We start from the raw sequence: 22,015 nt of genomic DNA, 5'->3' as shown, positions 1-22,015 counted from the left end.
AGATCCATGGATAAGAGCAACACGTGCAGCACAAAAGAGGAACTGTGATTGTCATTACGTTTGCTTGTATGTGTACGATTATAGAGCTCCTTGTTTCAAGTCGTGTGGGTCCGGTTATCTGCTCGCTCCACAGCAAAAATGTTTGGTGGTCACCTCATTTTTAGAACCCTTTTAGTGGGTATCCTCTGCCTATCTCTGGTCTCTACGGACACTTGTTCTTCTGGAGGGATGCCTGGTTTTCCAGGTATCCCTGGATTTCCTGGACGTGATGGAAGGGAAGGGATAAAGGGAGAGAAAGGAGAACCTGGTAAGTTTTCCTTTTTTGATTTGAAATAAATAATTCAGAGTGTTTTAGTTTGTGGGAACCTACAAGTTATCTGAACTTGTTCTATATTTTAAATATGCAAAAACGTTTGCGATTCTCTCACAAATACGATTCCCCAACAAATGACTCTGATGAGTCGGTTCCTTTTAGTGAATCAAAATCGTACAGTGCAACCAGTGTTATGCAATTCCCAAATGACTCTATTGAGCAGCTGGTTCTTTTAATGAATCATACGAATTAATCAATCAACACAAAGATACATGCGTTATTATATAATGGATGAAATATTTATTATGTTTATCTTTTATATATTTAATAGTTTCTACTATAGCCAATAATTAAGGCTATAATTAAGAACTGAATTGGATTTTAGACAAAAACAAAAAAACAAAAACAAAAAAAATGTGTGAACTATAGCTTCTTACCAACGCTCAGATGAAATAAGCAATAATTCAGTTTAAGAGAAGTGTGTTGTGTGTGTTTGTGTGTAAGTTTTCTAGGCGTATATGTAGAGTAAAAAGCAACAATTCCCATATTAACAGTAAAACCAGCAATGACCAACATTGTGGGAATATTTGGGTGAGCCCAACAAATGAAAACAAAAGGACTAAATTATATAACCTACTTATTAATATTTAAAAATGCCAACTGATGTTGAGACAGTGTTATGTTGTAGTAGTGCTGTACTTCTAACATGACATGTGTATCTAAACAGGGATGCCTCTTAAACCTGATGAAACCATGAAAAAGGGGGAGAGAGGGGGAAATGGATTCGTAGGAATTCCTGGAAAGAGAGGTCTCCAGGGGGATTACGGCGAAATGGGACAACCCGGTCCCACAGGAGAGCCAGGGGACACAGGCAACTTTAACTCTCCTAGATCTCGTCTGCAGTCTGCTTTCAGTGTTGCCCGTGCCACAAGATCCCATCCTGATCCAAACTCTCTGATACGCTTCGGTACTATTATCACCAACATCAATGAAAATTTTAATACTGGCGAGAGCAAATTTGTATGTCAAATTCCTGGCACTTATTATTTTGTGTTTCATACATCGTCCTATGATAAACATCTGTGTGTAAACCTAATTCACGATGATAAGAAGCTGGCTGTTTTCTGTGATCACATGCAAAAGGGCAACCAGCAGGTGAGCTCTGGTGGGCTAGCAGTTTATCTGAAAGAGAATGAGAAAGTCTGGCTGACGACAGGTGGCTATAACGGCCTGTTTGCAGAAGGTGAAAAAGCAGACAGTGTTTTCTCAGGTTTCCTGATTCATGCACACTGATTTATTGTTGCACTTTTTTGAACTATAAAGTTGAGCGAAGTTGATGCTTGTCAAACATGCTGTATGTCTTACTCATGGAAAACATTTTGAAAAGCTACTGATCAAATAAAATAATGCTTCAGTAAATTGGCTCAAGTTTTATGAATACACACTATCATTCTTTTCAAAAGATCTGACACATAATCTTTTTTCAGAACCTGTCAACCTGTTAACAATTAGAAATAAGACCAGTTTTAGCAAATAACTCTAAACATTATCTGATGATAGCAATTCAGTGTCTATGTAAGTTAGCTACGTCATATATCATTAAAAAAAAGGTTTTGTGATACAAACTCTACCATTTAATCATTCCATTATTATCAGTGTTGAAAACAGTTGTGCTGCATATTTTGTGAAACCCATGATAGATTTTTCTCAGTAAAATCTATCATGTCTTTTGTAACGTTATAAATGTGCAGTGTCACTTTTGATCAAAATTATGCATCCTTGCAAAGAAGGTAAAAATGTATTTCAAAACACTTTCCGGTGTGCAGAAATTTGCTTCCTTTTTCAGTTTCTCAGAAAAGGGATATGGAACTTGCAAACATTAGCAAAATAAAATGTCAATAACACAAATGAAAAAGGTTAATCCAAATCAAAATTATGATGAATATGCGTTTTTTTACTTTCCTTTATTGTGCAACACTGCACTTCTCCTCTGAAACCAGGAAATCAAATCTGAGCTCTTCATGCAATCGGGAGAAAAACATTCAATGTGACATTCATCTTCAAAGCCATCCATGTGTATTACCAACAACTTTCTTGGAAGATAAGATGGTAAGATAAATTATGAATCGTATTGTAATAAATCTGTATTTGGCTTCTATTTTCAAAAGTTCTTATTGAAGTACATCTTTTGAATTAAAGGAATATTTAAATGCTTGCTTATATCAGTCAATGGAGCAGAACTGAATGTTCCAATAAGTTTTCCTTGAAATGGCACCTGTTTTAAAGTTCTTTTTTTTTTTAAACAGGCATTTATCTTCATGTCTGCACATACGGTGCTGCGGCTTACTATTATGTTGTTGCTGGTGGCTTCCTCTGAGTCAGAGACATGTGGAAGATCTGGAAGACCAGGTATTCCAGGAATTCCTGGTACCGATGGGAAGGATGGTGCAAAAGGAGAAAAAGGAGATCCAGGTATAGTAATAGCCTTTATTTTCTACATCGAAAAATTTTAATTAAAAATGTCAAAAATGTGCCTTCTGTTTCGCTCGACTGTCCTTAATAAAGGCAAAGAATCCAATAAATAAAATAAAAAGTCTTTTAACCCTTGTGCAGAAAATCTTATGCTTAACCCTTGCACTGGTGTTTATTGGTAAAAAATGACCAGCCTCTTACAAATGGCTTGTATATCGCCCATGATGCTATATTATTATTATTATTAAATCCTGGATTCACTTTTTTTGTCAACTTGATTTTTTTTTAATGTTTCTTTTTGTAAGGGATTATTATTCATAGTCCTGCACTTATCTGGGTTTATGTACCTACTGAGTGAAAAACAAAATGCTTAATTTGTTGAATATACACTCAAAAACGAAGGTGGAAGCTCAAATCAATGAGGCCCTTATGACCTATTAGTTCAAAAAAAAGAAAAAAGAATACAAAACAAAAACAAAAAGTGGATAAAATAATATGTCATTAGAAGAAATTAATATGCCATATCTCTTGTAGGCCAGTCATTTTTGACCAGGAACACCAGACGTTTTTACAAGATTTAAGAAGAAGAAGAAGGAGAAGAAAAGCATATTAATAAATAAAACACTATTTATTTATTTATTGCTTTTGTTTGCACTGTATGAGCAAAATTGGTAAAGGGATAGTTGACCTAAAAATGAAAATTATTGAATATAAATGCTAATAATTATTATTAATAAATAATAATAATTTATTTACTCACCCTCAAGTTATCCCAAAGCTGTATGAGTCTCTCTCCTCTCAGATTTTGAAGAATGTTGGTTTCAGACAGTTTCTGGTACCCATTGATTTCAACTGATTGTATGTCCATTTGGGAAGTAGAGAGATACTCATACAGGTTTGGAACAACTTGACGGTAAGTAAATGATAACAGTTTTTGTGGATTATCCCTTAAGTTTTAGTCTAAAGTAAAAATATTAACTAGCTTTTTCTAGAAAAAGAAAATCCTGCCTGAGTCAAGATGAGAACATGAAGGTTGAGCTCACTTTACCTGGCTGTCTGCATGATTGCAGGTGAGGATGCAGTGCCTATAATTGGGCAAAAAGGACATCCTGGAATTCCTGGACTCCCAGGCAGGCCTGGTGAGAAGGGGGAGAAGGGACTACAAGGTCCACCAGGCCCAGTGGGACCAAAGGGAGACAGGGGAGATTTTACGGGGGTAGATACTCCAAACCAGTATTCTGTTTTCTCTTACAAAAAAAGTTCTCGGGCACAGAGAGTTCTTCAAGACAAAGTAATCGTCTTTGACATCCCACTGATCTCTGGGACAGGTGATGTCTTGAATAGTGACGGTTTCTTTGAGGTGGAAAAAGCTGGCATGTATTACATCAGTTACCACATTTCATCCAGTCAATCTGCCTGCCTAAAGATTCAGGTAGGGGAGGAAGAGAAGGTCAGGTTCTGCGATGCTCCTGGAATGATTATGGTAACTGCAGGATCTGTGGTACTGCCACTGAAAACAGGTGATACAGTGTCTGTACAGACAACTGCAGTGAGCTCTATCTTCAGCAGAGACACTGACTGCACCTTTACAGGCTTCTTGCTCTTCCCATTGAATGGATAAGATGATTTTATATAGCCGCACCCTTGTTTTTACGCTTCCTTATTACAATTGGCAGCCATTGCTTGGGAATATCTACTGTTATTGTTGATTAAAATTGTTGATGCCATCTTATATTGTTTCTTGACTTCTTTCACTATACTTTTACATTATTACTATTTTGATAAAATAAATGCAGCCTTGGTAAGCATTTGATAGTAACTTCTTTCAAAACGATAAAAAGAAAAAAAAAGAAAGAAAATAACATACAAATGATATGTGTATATTCAGTATATACACAGACAGACAGTGTTGGGGAGTAACTAGTTACATATGACAGAGTTCTGCAATTTAATTACAAAATAAATGTAACTGTAATCTGTACTTGTGAAAACGTTAACAATTGCAAAGGGGTTTAAATCTTATTGAGGACATTGCATAGACTTCTGTTGATTTTCTGTCAAGCTAACCCAACCCTTATCCCTAAACCTACCCCTCACAGGAACATGTGCAAAACACTAGATATAAATAAAAACATATCTTGGCTGATTTATGAGCCTTTTTAACTGAGGACCAGTAAAATGTCCTCATTGGTGGATTGTCATGACCAAACCAATAACATCAGGGGAATAATAAGAATATGTTTTTTTGGTTATCATCCATTGATAAATTGAGCTTTTTTTAAGCATACATTTTTATTCAGGTTTGATTAAACTAAGAGTCTCATGCTGAGCACAAGTGCAATGTCTCGTCAGTCGTCAGTCTTTGGTATTTATTACAGAGCACTCATTGTTCTTGAGCTGAGTCCATCACCCTTCAGGCTTTCTATAAAGAATGGAGCAGCTATGGCAACTGCCGCTAACTGAGTGCAACAGCCATTCCCAAACATGCCACTGTGCTGCAAGAATGTAAAAAATCAGCAGGTACTAATATGCTCAGAAATCTAATTCACGGGAAGAAAACATGCCATGCATAAGGTGAGTTGACTTCGTTTAATTGGAGGACAAAGAGGACAAGGTAAAATCATTTTAAATTCTATAAAGGTTTTGAAATCAGCCAATAATTACTATATAGTAAGAGTATATAGTGCACGATTAAACATATCTCATTAAAAATATTTAAGTGTGATAAAAATTACTAATTAAAAAATTGAAACCAGCATAACCTTTAAATCACCTTTATGCATTAAAACAAAACAAAACAACAACAACAGTGTAGAATCCTTTTTACAAGCTCAAATATATTCAGTCTCACCAGTAACTCAAAGATGACTACTCATGAGAAGACAATCAGCAAGCAACAGAGACCAGCTCTAAGAATCCCACTGGGTCACCAACGTAGAACAGATATATTGCTCCTCAAAAACGGTCAAATGACGTTGAAACACCCAAAAGCCTTTCCAATGCTGGGAGAACTTCCTTCTTTGGCAGGTAAGCAGCGAAACAAGCAGATTTCCATTTGTCCTTAGCTTTCATTTATAATTCCCAAAGATATATGACCATAGTTAGGTCTATAACAGTCAGCAAGTGGCACATGGCATTTAGATAAACTAAAGCATACTTGAATCAGTTTCACTTACAAGAAGACAAATGCTGACAAATATTCTCTTCAGGCTTACTGCTGTATCCTGGTAAGCGGGAAAAGATGGTAACCACAACAGAAACTGAATTTGGACCCAAAACCTGCCCAAAGATAGAGCCAAAGAAGATCCTACAGTGCAGCCTTACTCTAGATGGTATGGATCTCATTGGAATTTGGGAAAAATAATCAACTAGTATCTATTAGAAATGTTACAAACCATATCTGTTGTAAACGTACTGTACCTATATTGCAGATCTATGAGTGAAATATTAGCTATCGCTACATAAATGCTGTTTTATTAATTTCATTATTTAATAACTGATTTCCTTGGCAAACAAGATTAGAGGGCTTGAAATATATATATATATATATATATATATATATTTTACAGTGCAGCCAATTACTCTAGATGGAACAGAACTAATTGAAATTCTGGAAAACAATGTATTAGCATTGATTTGGAAAGCTCTAAGCTTTCTTACCTTACCTATTTTGTAGATTTCTGAGCCAAATGTCTCTGTGTAATTGCAGGTGACAGGAGTTTCAGCACAACAAATAGAGAGGACTACCCTTATTACAAACCAGATGGCACTCAAATCGTGTGGCATGGAAAAGTCCCTGCAAGAGAAAACAGGACTGGCCAAGCACAGAGAGGTTCTCTTTACCAGCAGGACTTCCCTGCTCCAAAGAGAATCTATGTCAGGAGAAATCAGGTTGTACCTCATCCTGACAACCTGGCGATCAACACTTCAATGAGGCAAGACCACTGAACTTACTTATATTCAGTTTTACTTAAAATCTTAAAAGAACATATTTAAAGTAATGAATTGAAATCTGTGTTGTACAGAGCTGAATACAAAACAGTGCAGCAAGAGGCTTTCCCAGGCTGGGATGTCTCTGTGCACACATGCACAGTGCCTGCCCGGCTCAAAAAAACAGCTGTAGATGACTGATGAAGGCCAGAGAAAACCATCAAGGTGCATTTATACACTGGATGCAGAAATGACACAAAAAGCTTCTTTAAACCACACATTTATGTTTTGTTAACTTCTGCACCTTTCAACTGTACTACATGACATTTAATATCTTTAGAAATTCTAAGAAAACTGATTTTGTTTAAAACTTTTACATTTGAAAATGTCTTATACAGTGCAGTTTAAAAGTTTGATGTCAGTTATATAAACGTATAAGTAAAACAATTGAAAGTGGGGCAAAACATATCAAATTAAATATCACATTCTGAAATACATGTTTTCTTCACAATAAAACAATATTGTGTGGTGCATCACCATGTCTGTCTCAATTTCTGTTAAATAAAATTATTGGTTTTGAAATCAGCACAAAACAGATTTGATAAAAAAGTAGCATTTAATAAGGAAAGTATGTTTCTTTTACACAGTAGGACTGATAACTGCACACAACCATCTTGCTTTTGATGAAACGTCCCGATTCTTGATGGCACACGAAGTAGTTCCACTTTGCAGTGTGTGCAGGTGCAGTGGGAACTGTATTAACTCAAGTCATTTCAGTTTTTAAATCACGAATGTCTACACACTCCTCTGGATTTACATGTCTTCCACACTCCACTTGTATGCCATCTCTTGGACAGCTTTCTTATCGGCAATCCTGCTGTACCGCTTCTGCTCAAAACCATTGGACCTAAAAGATCATAAGAAAAGTCATTTAAACCAATTTCTGGGTTGTGCTTACGATATTTCAAACCAGATATCATTCATCAAAACCTCTTACCTGTCAACTCCATCCCAGCGATAACCTGGCATAAGGTTAAAACGATTCGGAGGTGGAGGTGGACCTTTATAACGAGGTTTTTCTGGTGAAAGATTGTAAAAATTAGTACTGTGGTATAATAATTGTATTATTTAAAGGAACAGTCAAACACCAGGGATCGAATGTGGAAGCTTGGGCATTATTCCACATATTTACCTTTGATTCCCTTTAATTGAGCATTTTTTTCTTTCTTCTTGCGAAGCATGGCAGCCATTGGGTCTCCGTCCCTCTCTTGCTCCCTCAGCATCCGATCGAGGTCTTCATCGTCAATGTGTCTCGCTAGCGGCTTCTGAGCCTCCCGCATGGCATCTGTCAAGTTCTGCTGCTGCATTTCACCCTGAACAAGCCTGAATGAGGACAGTGCAGTTGTCAAAGCTAGTGACATTAAATAAAATAACAAATATAATAGCTGCATTTCAACACCATTAAATGGACCTCACCCTTTTCCCCATTGTGCATATTTTTCATCCTTCTCTGCTTTTTCTCCTGCTTTCTTGCTAAGCTCAACTCTCTCTGACTTCAGGTCGCGTATCCTACCCGACTTGTCTCGAAATGTTGTCTCTGCGTTTCTTGATGCCGCTGAAAAAGTAAAAACAATAATGCTCTTGCAATTAATGTTCGGAAATAAAACACTTTCGAATACATAACATTATCAATTGCTTGAGACTCAAGAGACCTTCAAGAGGCTGGTTGCGCTTTTCCTTTTTGCGAATTTCTTCCTGTTCTTTCCTCAAAATGTCAACAGAGACAAGCCCTGCAGCTCCACCAGACAGCATCCGAGGCGCCTGAAAATGATATTATCTATGCTTCAATTTCAATTTTATACACAAAAGGGGCATTTCTTAAAGCCACCACAACAACAAAAAAAGTTGACCCTCAGAGACCCTTATAAATGGTCAAAATAACACTATTATTACTAGTGAATGGCAGTTAAATAATTCAATGTTTTATTTTGAGATGAGTAATATACATTACTTGCCGTGCACTCAGCAGTATTTAAAGCTGCGCTTCTTAACCTGTTTTACTCACTGCCCAACACAACAATTGAAGGCTAAACCTTTTTCCGGTATTTCTGCTGTAACAGTGACAAAACTGCATGTTTTCAAACTATTTTAGTAACAAAAACTGGATAAATAAATAATATTAAATCAACCAGAATTAATTCTGCGATTCCAGAAGATTTAAAATATGTATATTCTTGAGTAAAAAATGTTGAAGGATAAAAATGAAAAGTTACAAAAGAATTTAATTTATTTCATGCAAAACTATTTTTTTCCAGTGTTTCCCACAGACTTGCATTCTATTTGTGGCAGCATATGCAAATCCATCAGCAGGAGGTGCTTTTAGAGTGGGAGAGACAGTGGTTTCCCCGGTAACGGCTGAACACAAAACAGGGCTCCGCTCACAAACGCTGCTTTATCAGACATCACATGCAAAATTAAATGAAAATGACATCCAGAATTTTCTGGAGAAAGTCGGTTTCCGTCAGAAATACAGTGATATAAAAACACCATCGCCAGATTTCGATTTTGAAATGTGCAGTGCTTGTGTTTATTCAATGTAGTGAAAGCCTTTTCGGAAAATCTATTTGTAGTGGTAAGATTTCATATTGTGACGGCCGTCACACATAAATCAATGTATGGGAAACACTGTATTTAATTAATTTAAATCATCCTGCACCTCCTTTAAAGTTTGCTAGGGCACAGCCCCTGATTGAGAACAACTGACATTAAGGACCCTCGAACATGAACCCTGAACTCACTGTCTGTCCATCAGGAGAGCGTGTCATCCGTGGTGGAGAAAGGTCTGAATCCGACCCACGTCCCCCCTGTGGTTTCTTCCTGGGAGGAGAGAGATCGGAATCTGAACCTCTTCCACCCTGGCCTCTCTTTCTGGGTGGAGACAGGTCCAAGTCTGAGCCCCGTCGTCCACGAGGACGTCTGCGTGGTGGGGACTGATCGGAGTCTGAGCCTTTGCCTGTTCGTACTCGTCTCCTCGGCGGCGAAATGTCATCTGAGGCGGCAGCTTTTGTCTTTTTTCTGTTCGGAGACTCTGAACGAACAAATCACTTTTGAGCTACATAACTTTCCGTATAAATGTGGTTTCTGATTTGTGGAAATATTTTTGTACCTTTATCATGCAGCCTTTGAGGTCTGGGGGGTGTTCTCTTGTGGCTCGATCTTGGAGGGGAAGGTGATGAGGAATCATGCCGTCTGGTTTTGTTCTCGGCTCTGTGTCTCTGAGGTGAAAGATCTGAAGAGTTGTGTCGAGCTCTCTTAGGTGAGAGGTCAGGGGAATCGTGCCGCACCCTCCGTACAGGAGAAGTCTCTGGCGAGTCATGTCGAACTCTAATAACTCTGTCAGGGTCCAAGCTAAACAAAGGAACATTTATTAGACTTTCTATGTTGCAGTAATGATAATAGAAAGAAAAAGAGCTAAAGAGGAAGGACAGTTTCTTTATACATTTTATCTGATGCAGGGTCCTGGCTTTCCTGGGGATCGCTGTCTGTTGCTACAACATAAGACACAAATTTTATTAGATGCATTATTTTTAACAAGAAGTTCAACTGTCAAAATTAAACATTAAAAATGTTATCACTGTCACAAAACATTTCCATTTCAAATAATTGCTGTTCTGTATATTGATTAAAACATCATGGCTTCTACAAAAAAAAATAAAAAAAAAATAAGCAGTACAAGTTTTTTAACATTCATAATAATAAGAAATATTTCTTGAGTGCCAAATCAGCATATTAGATTGATTTCTGAAAGATTATGTGACGCTGAAGACTGGAGTAATGATGCTGAAATTTCAGCTTTGACATCACAAGAATAAATGACATTTTAAAACAAAGATAGAAAAGTTATTTTAAATTGTAATAATATTTCACCCTATTCATTTTCTACTGTAGGTCTATTCCTGGGGGAAAAAATGCAGCCTTGGGGAGACTTCTTTTAAAAACATAAGTTCTCAGCTTCCTCTTGAGGTACACAAAATTTAGAGCAATCCAGTAGTTATTTCATTTTAAGACTTGGCTAAAATTTGTTTTGCACAAACCTATGATTTACATGCCAGTTTCATACAATTACTTTTTCCCCCTGTCCCTTTCAGAATGTGTTTTCGATTTTTGGGCAAGTAAGGGCCTTTCTACTTTGAACGACTTTTATGAAAAATAAATCTTCTCCTCTTTCTCTCCTTTATCAGTCAAAGTCTTCCTAATATCCATCTTTCTCATCACTTTATTTAAAAGTTATTTCCCCTTTTCCCAATCGTCCATCTGAATCAGAACTTGATTTAATTCTGATCCTTGACCCTGGTGAAAGACGAGTGATATCCACCATCTAGGGTAAAATCATCTCCCTTACTTCATCTCTAGTTGACTCGCTTAAACAAACCTTGGAGCAGGATTTGTGACGAGTGGAAAAAACATTCTTGGTTTAAATCATTTTTCATCTATCTATCATATATCATATTTCATCTATTGTGTGGATTTGTTTTGTTTCTTGTTTTCTCTCATCAGACATTGTTTCATTATGGAACTGATGCAATACACTATGTCAGTAAAGTAATAAACATTATAAAAACTTAGCAACATAAAACCTTTTAACGGTAGTGTGTCAAAAACACTATTTTACTATTTTGGCCCATTAAAACCAGATGATTTATTTACAGATAAAAGAAAAAAAACACCATAGGTACACAAACACAGACATACAAGCACAAGCAAGTACAAGAACTCAGAAAGTATACACGTCTTGGTCTTACCTCCGATCACTTTCCACTTGCCGGTTCCGAATGCCTCGAGCTGCTTGATCTCATCTGGCCGTTCATCTATCACTTCTGCAATCTAAAAAAAGACGACATTTAAAACTGCTGCATAACCATGCATGAAACCCATTTTCAGAAACCAAATTAGTACCAAAAGACTTCTTTTTTATATATATATAAACACTAATGATCAGACTGCAATTCGGTATTTATGAAACTTTGAAAGTTTTACAAAAGCACCTGGTATGCATACTCAGTAGGATTTACACAAGGCTAAAATCTGAAAAAGTTAAGCATGCTTTTACACACCACAGGCGCCTCTTCTTCGTCGTCTTTTTCTTCTTCATTCTGAGCTGCTAGTTGCCTCCAATCAATGTCGTCATCCACAATTTTCATCCTGTAGTTTATAATAAATTAAATGGATGGAATTTAGCTCCTTGTACACTTTTCTAACACTTAAGCAACCTTGTTGCAATTTTCTACTTTCTAAAATGACGTGCATGAAGGCAACTTTGTAAGTAACTTAGTTGAGGCTCAGCCATGATAACGTTAGTGTCATTTTGTTCTATGGTAATGTTAGCTCTGGATACAGCGAGATAAAATCTGCATTGCTGTTACGTGTGTCCGATTATATTTACCCTCTTCCCGTGGGTTTCGGCCGTTTCTTCTTAAGCTTCTTTTCTTTAGACTTCTTGCCAGCTTCTTCACTTGACAAATACCGTTTAAGGTAATCTGCTTTAGAGAGTGCAGCATTTTTGCTTAAGCCCGTGGAAGTAGCCATCTTGATTATGTGTTACATCTCTGAACGGACGCTGCTGAGGGACAAAAAGCGCAACGCCAGGGCAGGGCTAGTGACGTGACGTTCGGCACCGAGGATTCGAAGCTTGTATCAAAAAGACGAAACACTGTAGCGGAGCTTTATTCATAAAAAATGTAAATAAAATAAAATAAAATAAAAATGTAAAAAAAAAAATTCTCTAATTTTGTAATAAACAAAAACAGAAAAAAGTATTCCCAAACTTCTTTATAAGCCATTTTTCGTGACTCTTTGAGAATCAACCCCTAGGCCTAGAATTATTTTATTAGCCTACTATAACTTGCAATTATGATTATTTTCAACAAAGATGTTTCAACAAAGTATATTCAGTGGTGTAATACATATATTAAGTTAATTTCAGAACTTCATGTATCGTAACCCTCTTACAATATTTTTTTCATTGTCTTTTTGCTTTTTATTGTTGCATTATTTTGCCCTATTGCAAAAATATGTTTTGTCTTGTAGTTTGCCAAGTGACATTCTCAGCTCTGCATTAAATGTCAACGTTTTGCATTACGAATCTGCAGCCAATTAAGTTAATAATACATTTAGCCTACATATTAAAAACCTCTATATAGTAAAAGAAAGAGAGCTTTAGAACTTGTTATAGCATTTATGTCCCACACACGTGGTAACTAACATTTCCAATAAATCTAATCAGTGAATACCTTTTAGATCAACATGATTTGAATTAGGTACCATTAGTATTTGTTGTTACAATTAGATGTTTGAATAGTTCCAAACGTCAGTATGTTCATCTCTGAATAGGTTCAGCTCATTATCATGTATTCCACCCTATTGATGAATCAGGAACTATATTTGGGTTGGTCTAGGAATTTTCTTAATAAAGACAGCAAAACACGACTTGTTTTACCATCAGAAGAAAGCGGTTTGGCCAGGGGAAACTCTCAAAACAACATCTTAAAATATTTGTATCATTCAAACAAGGTCTTTCCACACATCTGCCAACTTCTCGGATTTGTTACTTTTTGTTCCACAGATCTGTCTCGCCTCCGATATATTTACATTTAAACTAAGAGTCTACTACTTATGTCTCTGTGTTTGATTCTCCTCAAGATTATAAAACATCTTCACATTCAGGGCAGCTAACTTAAATCTTAACACGCTTTAATCCTTTTTAGCTCTCTTTATGTACAAAAAAAAAAAAAAGGTTTATATTCATGTTGGAATAATTGACATAACGTTAAAAGAAATGTAAATAATAATGTTACTAAACTAAAATCTAAAATGTCTTCTTGTGTTTCTCATTATGAAATTAAAGACTATTTAAGTGATATAAGTTATCAGGACCAGATATTTCTGCATAGTTCTTCGGCCATTTCCTTCCAGAGTTTTATTTGCAAGTTCCCACATCCAAATTTATATTTGGCTTGTTGGATTAAAATTAAGATGCCTGCTTTTTTGTATTGTTTTTTCAGTCTCTCCAGTCTTTTTTAGTCTTAGTCTTGTTAGACCTGCTTGCATTCTGTTGGATTTAACTGACTATTTCTTACAACACTGGAGAAATAAAATAATGACAAATAGTTTTGAAGCAATGTAAAAAGAAATATTAATGCAAAATTGTTTTGGTTAAAAAGTATGTAAATATCTAACTGAAAATAAAGAAAATAGATAGCTAGTGTTGTCTTGTCAAAAGAGTAAGGTAAATTCTGTCCCTTTTGTGTTTACATGGAAAATGTGGTGGGGGGAAATAAATAATTATAAAATCAATTAATTCATATTGGACTGAAAAACTGTTTGCCATCCCAGATCATAAGCACACCGCAGTGTTGCAACTAGTATCAGAGTAAAGAAGTCAAGCCGGTTTTTCTTTTATTTCTTAACTTGGTTTTGGACTGATTGGCTGCGGCAATGTGATGTCTCTTTATAATGATGATTGACAGCGGGGAGGGCCAATGGCGATTATCTGAGAAAGTGAAAGTAAAAGAGAGAGCAACCCGTGCATTTAAAGAGAGTTTCTTTATCCTTTATTTTTTACTTTCAATTAGCGCTATAATTGGAAAATATGCCTGGTCAAGTGACAGCTCGATGTATTCACGTGTACGTCCTCGTCTACACTGTTTAAGGCAATATTGCAATGTTTTAACTGGTCTAGGGGCTAAATGTTTGATGAAGTTCTGTGGTAATGTAAAGGATATACTGTAGGCATTTCCAGAGAACAAATATCACGAAAATAGTTTATTTGAATTTTTATGGGTTGGTAAGTGAAACTTCTCTAAGATAGATTATAATAAGCACACATAACATTACGTAAATATAAAAATATTTTTGATCTTTTTGTTTGTATTTAACTTGTGATAGTATAAATCTTCGTATTATTTGTTCATTGTTTGCATACATGTTTTGAAGATACAGACAATAGTCCTATTTGTGATTCCTCCAGGCGCAAATCATGTGGGGTGGAAACGATTCAACTTTCCTCCAAGGCAACACAAATCCAGTATCAGGTCAAGTCTACTTAATGTAACATGGCACATCCATGGAGGCTGCAAAGAAAATTAGAAAAGAGGGTTTTCATCAGTCTGTTGATGGCATGCTTGGACGTGGCATTTACCTCAGCCGGGATCTAGACAAGGCCCGTAGGTATCCTCTAAATCTGCAAGAATACCAGAGAGTGGTTCTGAAAGTCAAAGTCAATGTTGGGAGAGTGAAGAAGATTGACAAGCAAGGTCATCAAATGCAGAAAACCTGGCATGATCGCGGGTACGACACTGCCTGGTGCCCTCCGAAATGTGGCATGGTCCCAAGTGGCCTTGAAGAAGACTGTGTTTGGGATCCACAACGGATTCAGGTCATTGAAATCATCTACCCATTTTTAGAAGTTGTCTGTTCTTTTTGTTGCTGATTCTAATTGAAATACTGACATAGAACTTACAAGAAGAAATTACAGGACTATGTAGCCAAAATGTTTTTCATTCTTCAAAGAAAAATAGTCAGTCATCATCACTGTTTTTGTGTATTACATTTTTTATGATCACATATGCTCTGTCACACTATATGTAGGAGGCATTTTAATGCAATTTTAGATTTGTCCATTGGGTGTTATTGCATTTTAGGGCAAATGGATAAAGAGACAACAGGTAGTAGAGAAACACAATATAAATGTTCAAAATGAACACTGATTCCAACATGCAAATAGGCTTTTTATTGGGCACAAAATGCAAAGTAAAAATGAAGAGCGAAAACTGAGAAAGTTTCACAGTGTTATTCAATGGTGACATTGGAGGATCAATATGTTAAACCAATCTCCCTTTCGCTTTACATTGTGCACTTGAATTTGAAAATACACATTAAAATATATTGTATTTGCTGGTCTAGAGCAAGTTTTTATTGATAGTGATCACAGTCTATTTTATTTATTTTTGCATGCTTGTATGCTTTTGCTGTAAATAAAAATACATAAATAATTTAATGTGTTGATCTTATCTGTTTAAATCTTATCAGGTTAGTTGTATACATTTTTTGTTACCCTGCCATGTTCAAAAATGTTATGTCACAGCTATGTAAATAGTTACTGATTAAGTTATAGTTTTCTAGGCAAACTTAAATGACACTCTAACTTGGATTTAAAAGAAAATGGTGTATACTGTACTTCTTATTTTCATTGCACTATTGCATTGTGAATTAATTATAAATATTCATTTCATATCACTTGGAAGTTAACATATTTTATAAAGTTAATGCAAAACTGAAATAAATGCAGTTCCTGCTTTTATCGTACCCTGTTTACTGTATATTTATCAATATTTGGCATTAGAGTGTTTCTGGATCAGATGTTGGAATAAGCAAAAAGACAACATGGTTTTACCAAAAGAGCCTTCGAATCAGTTTTATAATTTTATAGTCCTTTAATTTCATCAAACTAAAATCAAATAATCAATAAACTTTACAGCAAAACTTTACAAATTCTATGCATAAATTATTTGATACAATAAATAATAGATAAGAGAAATTGAAGTTTAATGGAACACCTTTAGTCATGGACACACCCTGAAAAAGATGTGCCCTTTACATACTTGTTTTTAGAAGGAAGCACTCAGCTTTAGAAGTGACAGAGTTAAGGCATCACTTTGTCTTTGGAAATGCATATTGTGCTTAATTTGTCATTATATAATTATAGATCCTAAAAAATGACATAGTAACTAGTGATATTATTTTATACTATAAATATAAACTACTGTATTTCTTAATTCCATTTGTCAGTTTGCTAGTAAACTTCTGATTTTCTAATTTTTATTGTTTTTCTATTAACGTCTTATTTTTTCTAACAGAAGTTTTTTTTTTTTTTTTTTACTTTGTTACTGTAGCCTACTTAAGTACATTTTTCAAGCATCTGTACTATACTGGAGTAGTTTTATTCAGTAACTTTTACTATACTCCACTATATTTTGTAAAACATATGGGTTACTCTTTATTTTGTTAAATGAAGAAATCATCACATGCTCTGAGACACAAAAGCGGTGTCTGATTCATGAAGTAACTGATTCTTTTCAATGAACCTGATAAATCAGTTCGCAAATGGCACCAAACGATTAATTTGTGAATTGGACTGATCCGATTGCAGCTGTTCTCAAGTTAACAACTCACTGATTCATATATATATATATATATATATATGAGTTGCATTTTTTAATTCAGTGATGAATTTGCCAAGAAATGTTTTATTCTTAAAAAGAATAAAAAGCCGTTCGCAACAATTTTTTTTTCAATGATAATAATAACCACACTGCACATTTGGCATAAATTATAGAAATTATCTAAAGCCAACATGGATCCAAAACACAGTCTTCCTCAAGGCACCAGAAAGTATCGTACATGTGATCATGCCAGTTTTTCTGTATTGGACCTTGGTAGTCGATTTTTTTTACTTTTCCTACACTTGACCTGCACTCTTGTAAAACCTTTTCTTACAAATGAATAAGGTATCTGCTGGCCTTGTTCATATTCCAGCTGAGGTAGATGCCACATCCCAGCATGCCATCTAGAGCTCGTCGAAAGCTGAAGTCTCCTGTTTTACTTGAAGGGGTAGTTCTCTGAACTTTTCTGATTTGTTACTTTTGCATGAATATACAATGTATTATTTATTATAACTTTTATGTACAAAAAGTTGTATGTACATATTTATCGTATAAATTATTTCAATAAAACACTGTTCTTTCCCTTCTTTAGTAATTTTATAATCAGTGACATGGGTTCACCCTTTATAATTAGGAACTTAATGATAACCGGCACATCTAAAAATCTTTGAAATCACACTTTCAGGCTTCTGATAAAGCTGACACAATCTTTACAGGAATGCTGTGGGCTGGCAGAGAAATCAAACTTATTTTAAGTAGTGCCTCTAGAACAAGAAATTATAATATATTTTATTACATACTTTTTTTTACTTTTCCACTCTTTGTTCACTAATGGTAAAAACAAACAAGTTGAATAGTGATTTCTTTTTTTATTTGATTTAAACTGTCTTTTAGGCACTTAAAATTTTTAGATTGTAAAAATAAACATTACAAATCTATAACAATGTAAAGCTACTAATAAATAATGTTGCATTCATTTTCAGGTTTGTATTTAATTGTCACTTGTGATCACTCATGTAAGATCACCCTCCTCTGTGTGCATGAAGATGAACCTAGACTTTAAAACTCTAATTAACTCAGCTCAACGTGTGTTGATTTGATCTTTTTGAGCTTCTCATCTGTGTATATTGTTCTTAACCGTGTCCGTTTTAGACTCAAACAGTCACCGCTGGTTTCCGGTTTCCTCTAGTTTAGGTGGAGCATTTATAGGGACCTGAACAGACCTGTAAAGTATAAATGAAACCAAAACTTGTTGTACAGTACATTTGAATTAGATTAGATTAGATCATTGGATTTTTCTTTAATGTAATAAACTGGGAGAAAAAGTTTCTTTTCAATTAGATTTTTTAAATATAATTTGAATGAAACATAGTATAAAATAAATAATTATTCTAATGTAATATTTCCTATTGTGCAGAGAAACCAAAACAAATATCATATGCAGTGTCTGCTTGATTTGATTTCAGTTTGATAAAAATTAAACCTCTAACAGGGACACAAATCACACCCTGTTTACTTCAGACTTATCAATATATTGGGCATGGATAATCATACTATGGTCTCTTTGCTTTTAAGAATACATTTGTCCTTGGAAAGGTAAAAGCAGCACACAAGTATACTTTATAAATACTAATCGCTGATTATCAAGAACATTTTCATAGACCTTTCAAAATAATGAACCAGAAAAGATATTACATTACAGATAATATATGTCAATAACAGTTACATTTCTGTTTAATTGTATTTATTTCAAGTTCGATGCTTACTGTATTTGTGGTCCAGTTACATGAAAGCTGCAAATACATTTAGAAAAGACAAAGAGGGGGTTTCATCTGTCTTCTTGTGGCACGCTCAGACCTCAGGCCTCCAAATAACCAAATGATACTAACAAAACTAACATAAAATAATAATTATTATTATTATTTTTGTGCCTAAACATATTTCATTGTAGACCACTGCACATAATATTTATACTAAATGTATTGAGGTTCAACATATTTTATGGTAATCTGTGTCACATTGCTGTCTTCTCTGACCTGATATACGCTTCATTCTTAAAGCTGCCTCTTGATTGTTGACTCCTCGTATTGATCATGATCAGTGAACACAACATTTATAACAATTTTAAAGAATATATTTAAAATATCTTTGCAAATAAACATACAATCTTTTATGATATAAAGACCATACCTTTATACATACCTTTCATTGGACTTTTTGTTGTTGTTGTTGTTTAAGTATTTGTTTTGTAACAATTGAAATACAAAAACATTTAAGTAAGTTGAAGGCCATAGAGCTTCCTGATATTAACTAAAAAAAATTAAAATAAATTACCAACAACAACAACTGTACAGTACATGACTCTATATTTATATTTATGCCTCATGTATATTTTATGCAAATATTTATATTCTGGGCACAGAAATGCAAAGTTATTAGATAATAATAACTTTTATATTTCATTATACAATAAACATTTATTTAATAAGAGCATAATTTCACCCTGGTATTTCTTCCAAAAAAAGTATATATATATAGGTATAATTGATATGCAACTTATTGTTTATTTATCTTTTGGTACTGGTTATTATATAAAAATGTAAAAGAAAATTAGCTGTATGAGTCATTTTTAATTAAGTGGGGCAAACAATCCTTTTCAGCAAAAATGAAACTTAAATTATACTGGAGTTTGTTCATAACGAAACGGTCAAATCCCAGTGGAACACATTTCATCATGGACACACCCTGAAACATGTGCTACTGTATATATATCTGCTTTCAGCAGGAAACAGTCAGCTTTAGAAGCAACATCAGAGGTAAGACACCACTTCAACTTTCTGGAAGTGCTATACTTTTGTTAGTCATAGTGTTTGTAAAGCCTAATAATATATCATTATATAAATTACTTTTAATGCTATTTTGTTTCTCATTATGTCTTTCTTTGTAAATCAGTTTGCTAGTGATACAAATTCTGAGTTTTTATTATTTTTTCAATTTGATTTGTCCAGGTGCAAACATGTGGGCTGAAGATGACTTGGGTCCAGGTGCTCCACCATGCCTTCATAGTTACATAGCACCAGTAGAGGGTAACATCTACAGAATGTATCATGGCACATCCAGGGAAAATGCTGGACAAATCCAAGTATATGGCTTCAAGCAGTCTTCTGGTGGCATGCTTGGACGTGGTGTCTACCTCAGCCGAGATCTAGAGAAGGCCTCCAGATACCCTCTGGAGCTCCCTGAGAACGAGAGAGTGGTTCTGAGAGTGAGGGTCAATGTTGGGAAAGTCATAAGGATTGACCATCAAGGTCATCCACTGAAGAAAATCTGGCATGATCATGGGTTTGACACTGCCTGGGTTCCTCCAAACTGTGGCATGGTGTCAAGTGGTCTTGAAGAAGACTGTGTCTGGGATCCAAAACGTATCACAGTCATCGATGAAATTCGCCCAAAAACACAAGGAGCTCAGGGTGCCTGTCACCAACATTACTGAAGGGTGAAATTAATGGTTCTGAAATGTTTTTTGAAAATGTTATTCCAGCTGTTGAATATTAACCACTCATGTGCTTTGAAATGATGATCATATTGTAATGCAATGAAATAAATGATGAATAAATTAAACATACTTCATTAACATATCTTTGAGTTATGTTTTCTATTTTTTTTTATATTTAATAAATGAATAAAGATAAAGGACTATAAATATCTATCATAAACCAGAAAAATAAAACAAATAGAATATTTCAAGAGAACATGGCATTAATTTAACTGTCACCCTGTCCCGTATACGGGTCGCCTACATTTACTTCACTATATTACAATCAAATCTAATCTAATCTTGACAAACTATATATCATTGGAAAGGTCTAAGACTCCCAAATATATATTTTACCAATGTTTTTTGTTAAAAATGATGTAGGAAAAGTAATAGATTAATTTATGACAAGAACGCACCCTACATTATAACAGGAGTTTTGACCTTTGTTAAAAAAAAAAGACTTCTTCGTTGCCTTTTTCTCTATCACATTTTAGAAATCATAAGAAATTTTATATCAACTGAAAACTTAAAATCTCAAAATTCATCCTTTAAAACCCCTTTTAAAATCAGACATTACATTACCATGTAAATGGTACATCAATATAATGTTTCAAAATGTTTTCATTCATGAATTATAAAAATGTAAGTTAGAATCGTGCACTACAAAAATGCGAGTGACAGTTAAGGGGTTAACTTTCAATATCTGATTTAGCCACTCTGTCAGCGAACAGAAGGCATGCATTTCTTTTCAAAAAAATAAATCAAATTAAATTTGCCTTTGCTTTTTAGACAGTAAATGATAACACTGACATATATTGCACACTGATTCTCTCCAAAACTGAAGGTTTTGACCTTTTAGTTCCAAGAAGAAATTCAAGCCAACCTATATGTCAAACGGTTCACTATCCCATACCCTGTAAGTCTTGAACAACATGAATAACTTGATCTGCACTATACAGTTTGATGTGTTAATCTTTTCTGTTTGAGCACATCAGATCAGCTGTATTTGTTTGTTAACCCACGCAGTTCAGACATCTGCTGTCATAGCTATGTAAATATCTGATTAGGTGGGGCATTTACAGGAAAACAGGCCTCTATAGACAAAATGAAACTTAAATTACATTGGAACTTTGTTTAAAAAAGAAAAAGATGGTTTTTATTTTAATATCAATAAAACATGTTTAACTGAGCAGATCAAGTGAATTATCATTCCAAGTATATTATAAAGTTAAAATAGAGAGATGAATGCAGTTCATGATTTCTTTATAACAGTGTGATAAAAGTCATATCATACCTTGTTTACTTCAGACTTATCAATATACTGAGCTTTGAGAGAATTATAGAGGTGTTTGCTTTCAGATCTTAGAGAAAACCAAAAGATGACAGTTCCGTCAAACAGTCTTTTAATCAATCTTATAATTGTACAATATTCTAATTACATATTTAAAAAAAGAGAGTGGACACACCCTGAAAGATTACCTGCTTTCAGAAGGAAACAATCAGCTTCAGAAGCAAGTTACAGTTTTTTGATTTGACACATTT

At 34.7% G+C, this 22,015-nt stretch overlaps 4 protein-coding genes across 6 annotated transcripts; 3 read left to right on the top strand and 1 right to left on the bottom strand.

Annotated features, from left to right (window-relative positions):
• Positions 1–62: 62 nt before the first annotated feature.
• On the top strand, positions 63–1,732 carry c1qc (complement component 1, q subcomponent, C chain). The gene is made up of 2 exons (XM_059542335.1): positions 63–307; positions 1,041–1,732. Exons 1-2 carry the CDS (start codon positions 139–141, stop codon positions 1,604–1,606), a joined length of 735 nt encoding a protein of 244 aa, XP_059398318.1. The 5' UTR covers positions 63–138; the 3' UTR covers positions 1,607–1,732.
• Positions 1,733–2,242: 510 nt separating this feature from the next.
• On the top strand, positions 2,243–4,517 carry c1qb (complement component 1, q subcomponent, B chain). Its single transcript, XM_059542333.1, has 3 exons — positions 2,243–2,422; positions 2,620–2,785; positions 3,856–4,517. Exons 1-3 carry the CDS (start codon positions 2,249–2,251, stop codon positions 4,404–4,406), a joined length of 891 nt encoding a protein of 296 aa, XP_059398316.1. The 5' UTR covers positions 2,243–2,248; the 3' UTR covers positions 4,407–4,517.
• Positions 4,518–4,861: 344 nt separating this feature from the next.
• Positions 4,862–7,248, top strand: si:dkeyp-69c1.9 (uncharacterized). 3 transcript variants are annotated; one of them, XM_059542338.1, is made up of 5 exons: positions 4,862–5,359; positions 5,640–5,812; positions 5,995–6,117; positions 6,495–6,720; positions 6,811–7,248. In XM_059542338.1, exons 1-5 carry the CDS (start codon positions 5,346–5,348, stop codon positions 6,914–6,916), a joined length of 642 nt encoding a protein of 213 aa, XP_059398321.1. In that variant the 5' UTR covers positions 4,862–5,345; the 3' UTR covers positions 6,917–7,248. The 3 variants fall into 3 exon arrangements, with proteins under 3 accessions (XP_059398321.1, XP_059398320.1, XP_059398319.1); XM_059542337.1 differs by having other exon boundaries at positions 5,631–5,812; XM_059542336.1 differs by having other exon boundaries at positions 4,863–5,359; positions 5,616–5,812.
• A 64-nt stretch (positions 7,249–7,312) lies between these two features.
• Positions 7,313–12,347, bottom strand: bud13 (BUD13 homolog). Its single transcript, XM_059542332.1, has 11 exons — positions 12,159–12,347; positions 11,830–11,917; positions 11,518–11,599; positions 10,215–10,263; positions 9,882–10,123; positions 9,514–9,803; positions 8,428–8,536; positions 8,192–8,330; positions 7,908–8,098; positions 7,713–7,794; positions 7,313–7,622 (listed from the first exon to the last, which is right to left on the bottom strand). The coding sequence occupies exons 1-11, from the start codon at positions 12,299–12,301 to the stop codon at positions 7,529–7,531; spliced, it is 1,509 nt and encodes a 502-aa protein (XP_059398315.1). The 5' UTR covers positions 12,302–12,347; the 3' UTR covers positions 7,313–7,528.
• Between the last annotated feature and the right edge of the window lie 9,668 nt (positions 12,348–22,015).

Source organism: Carassius carassius, chromosome 47 (genome assembly GCF_963082965.1).
Source record: "Carassius carassius chromosome 47, fCarCar2.1, whole genome shotgun sequence".
NCBI classification, from domain to species: Eukaryota; Metazoa; Chordata; class Actinopteri; order Cypriniformes; family Cyprinidae; genus Carassius; species Carassius carassius.
The sequence above is the reverse complement of the archived record's forward strand: the minus strand, read 5'-3'. Positions and strand labels throughout refer to the sequence as shown.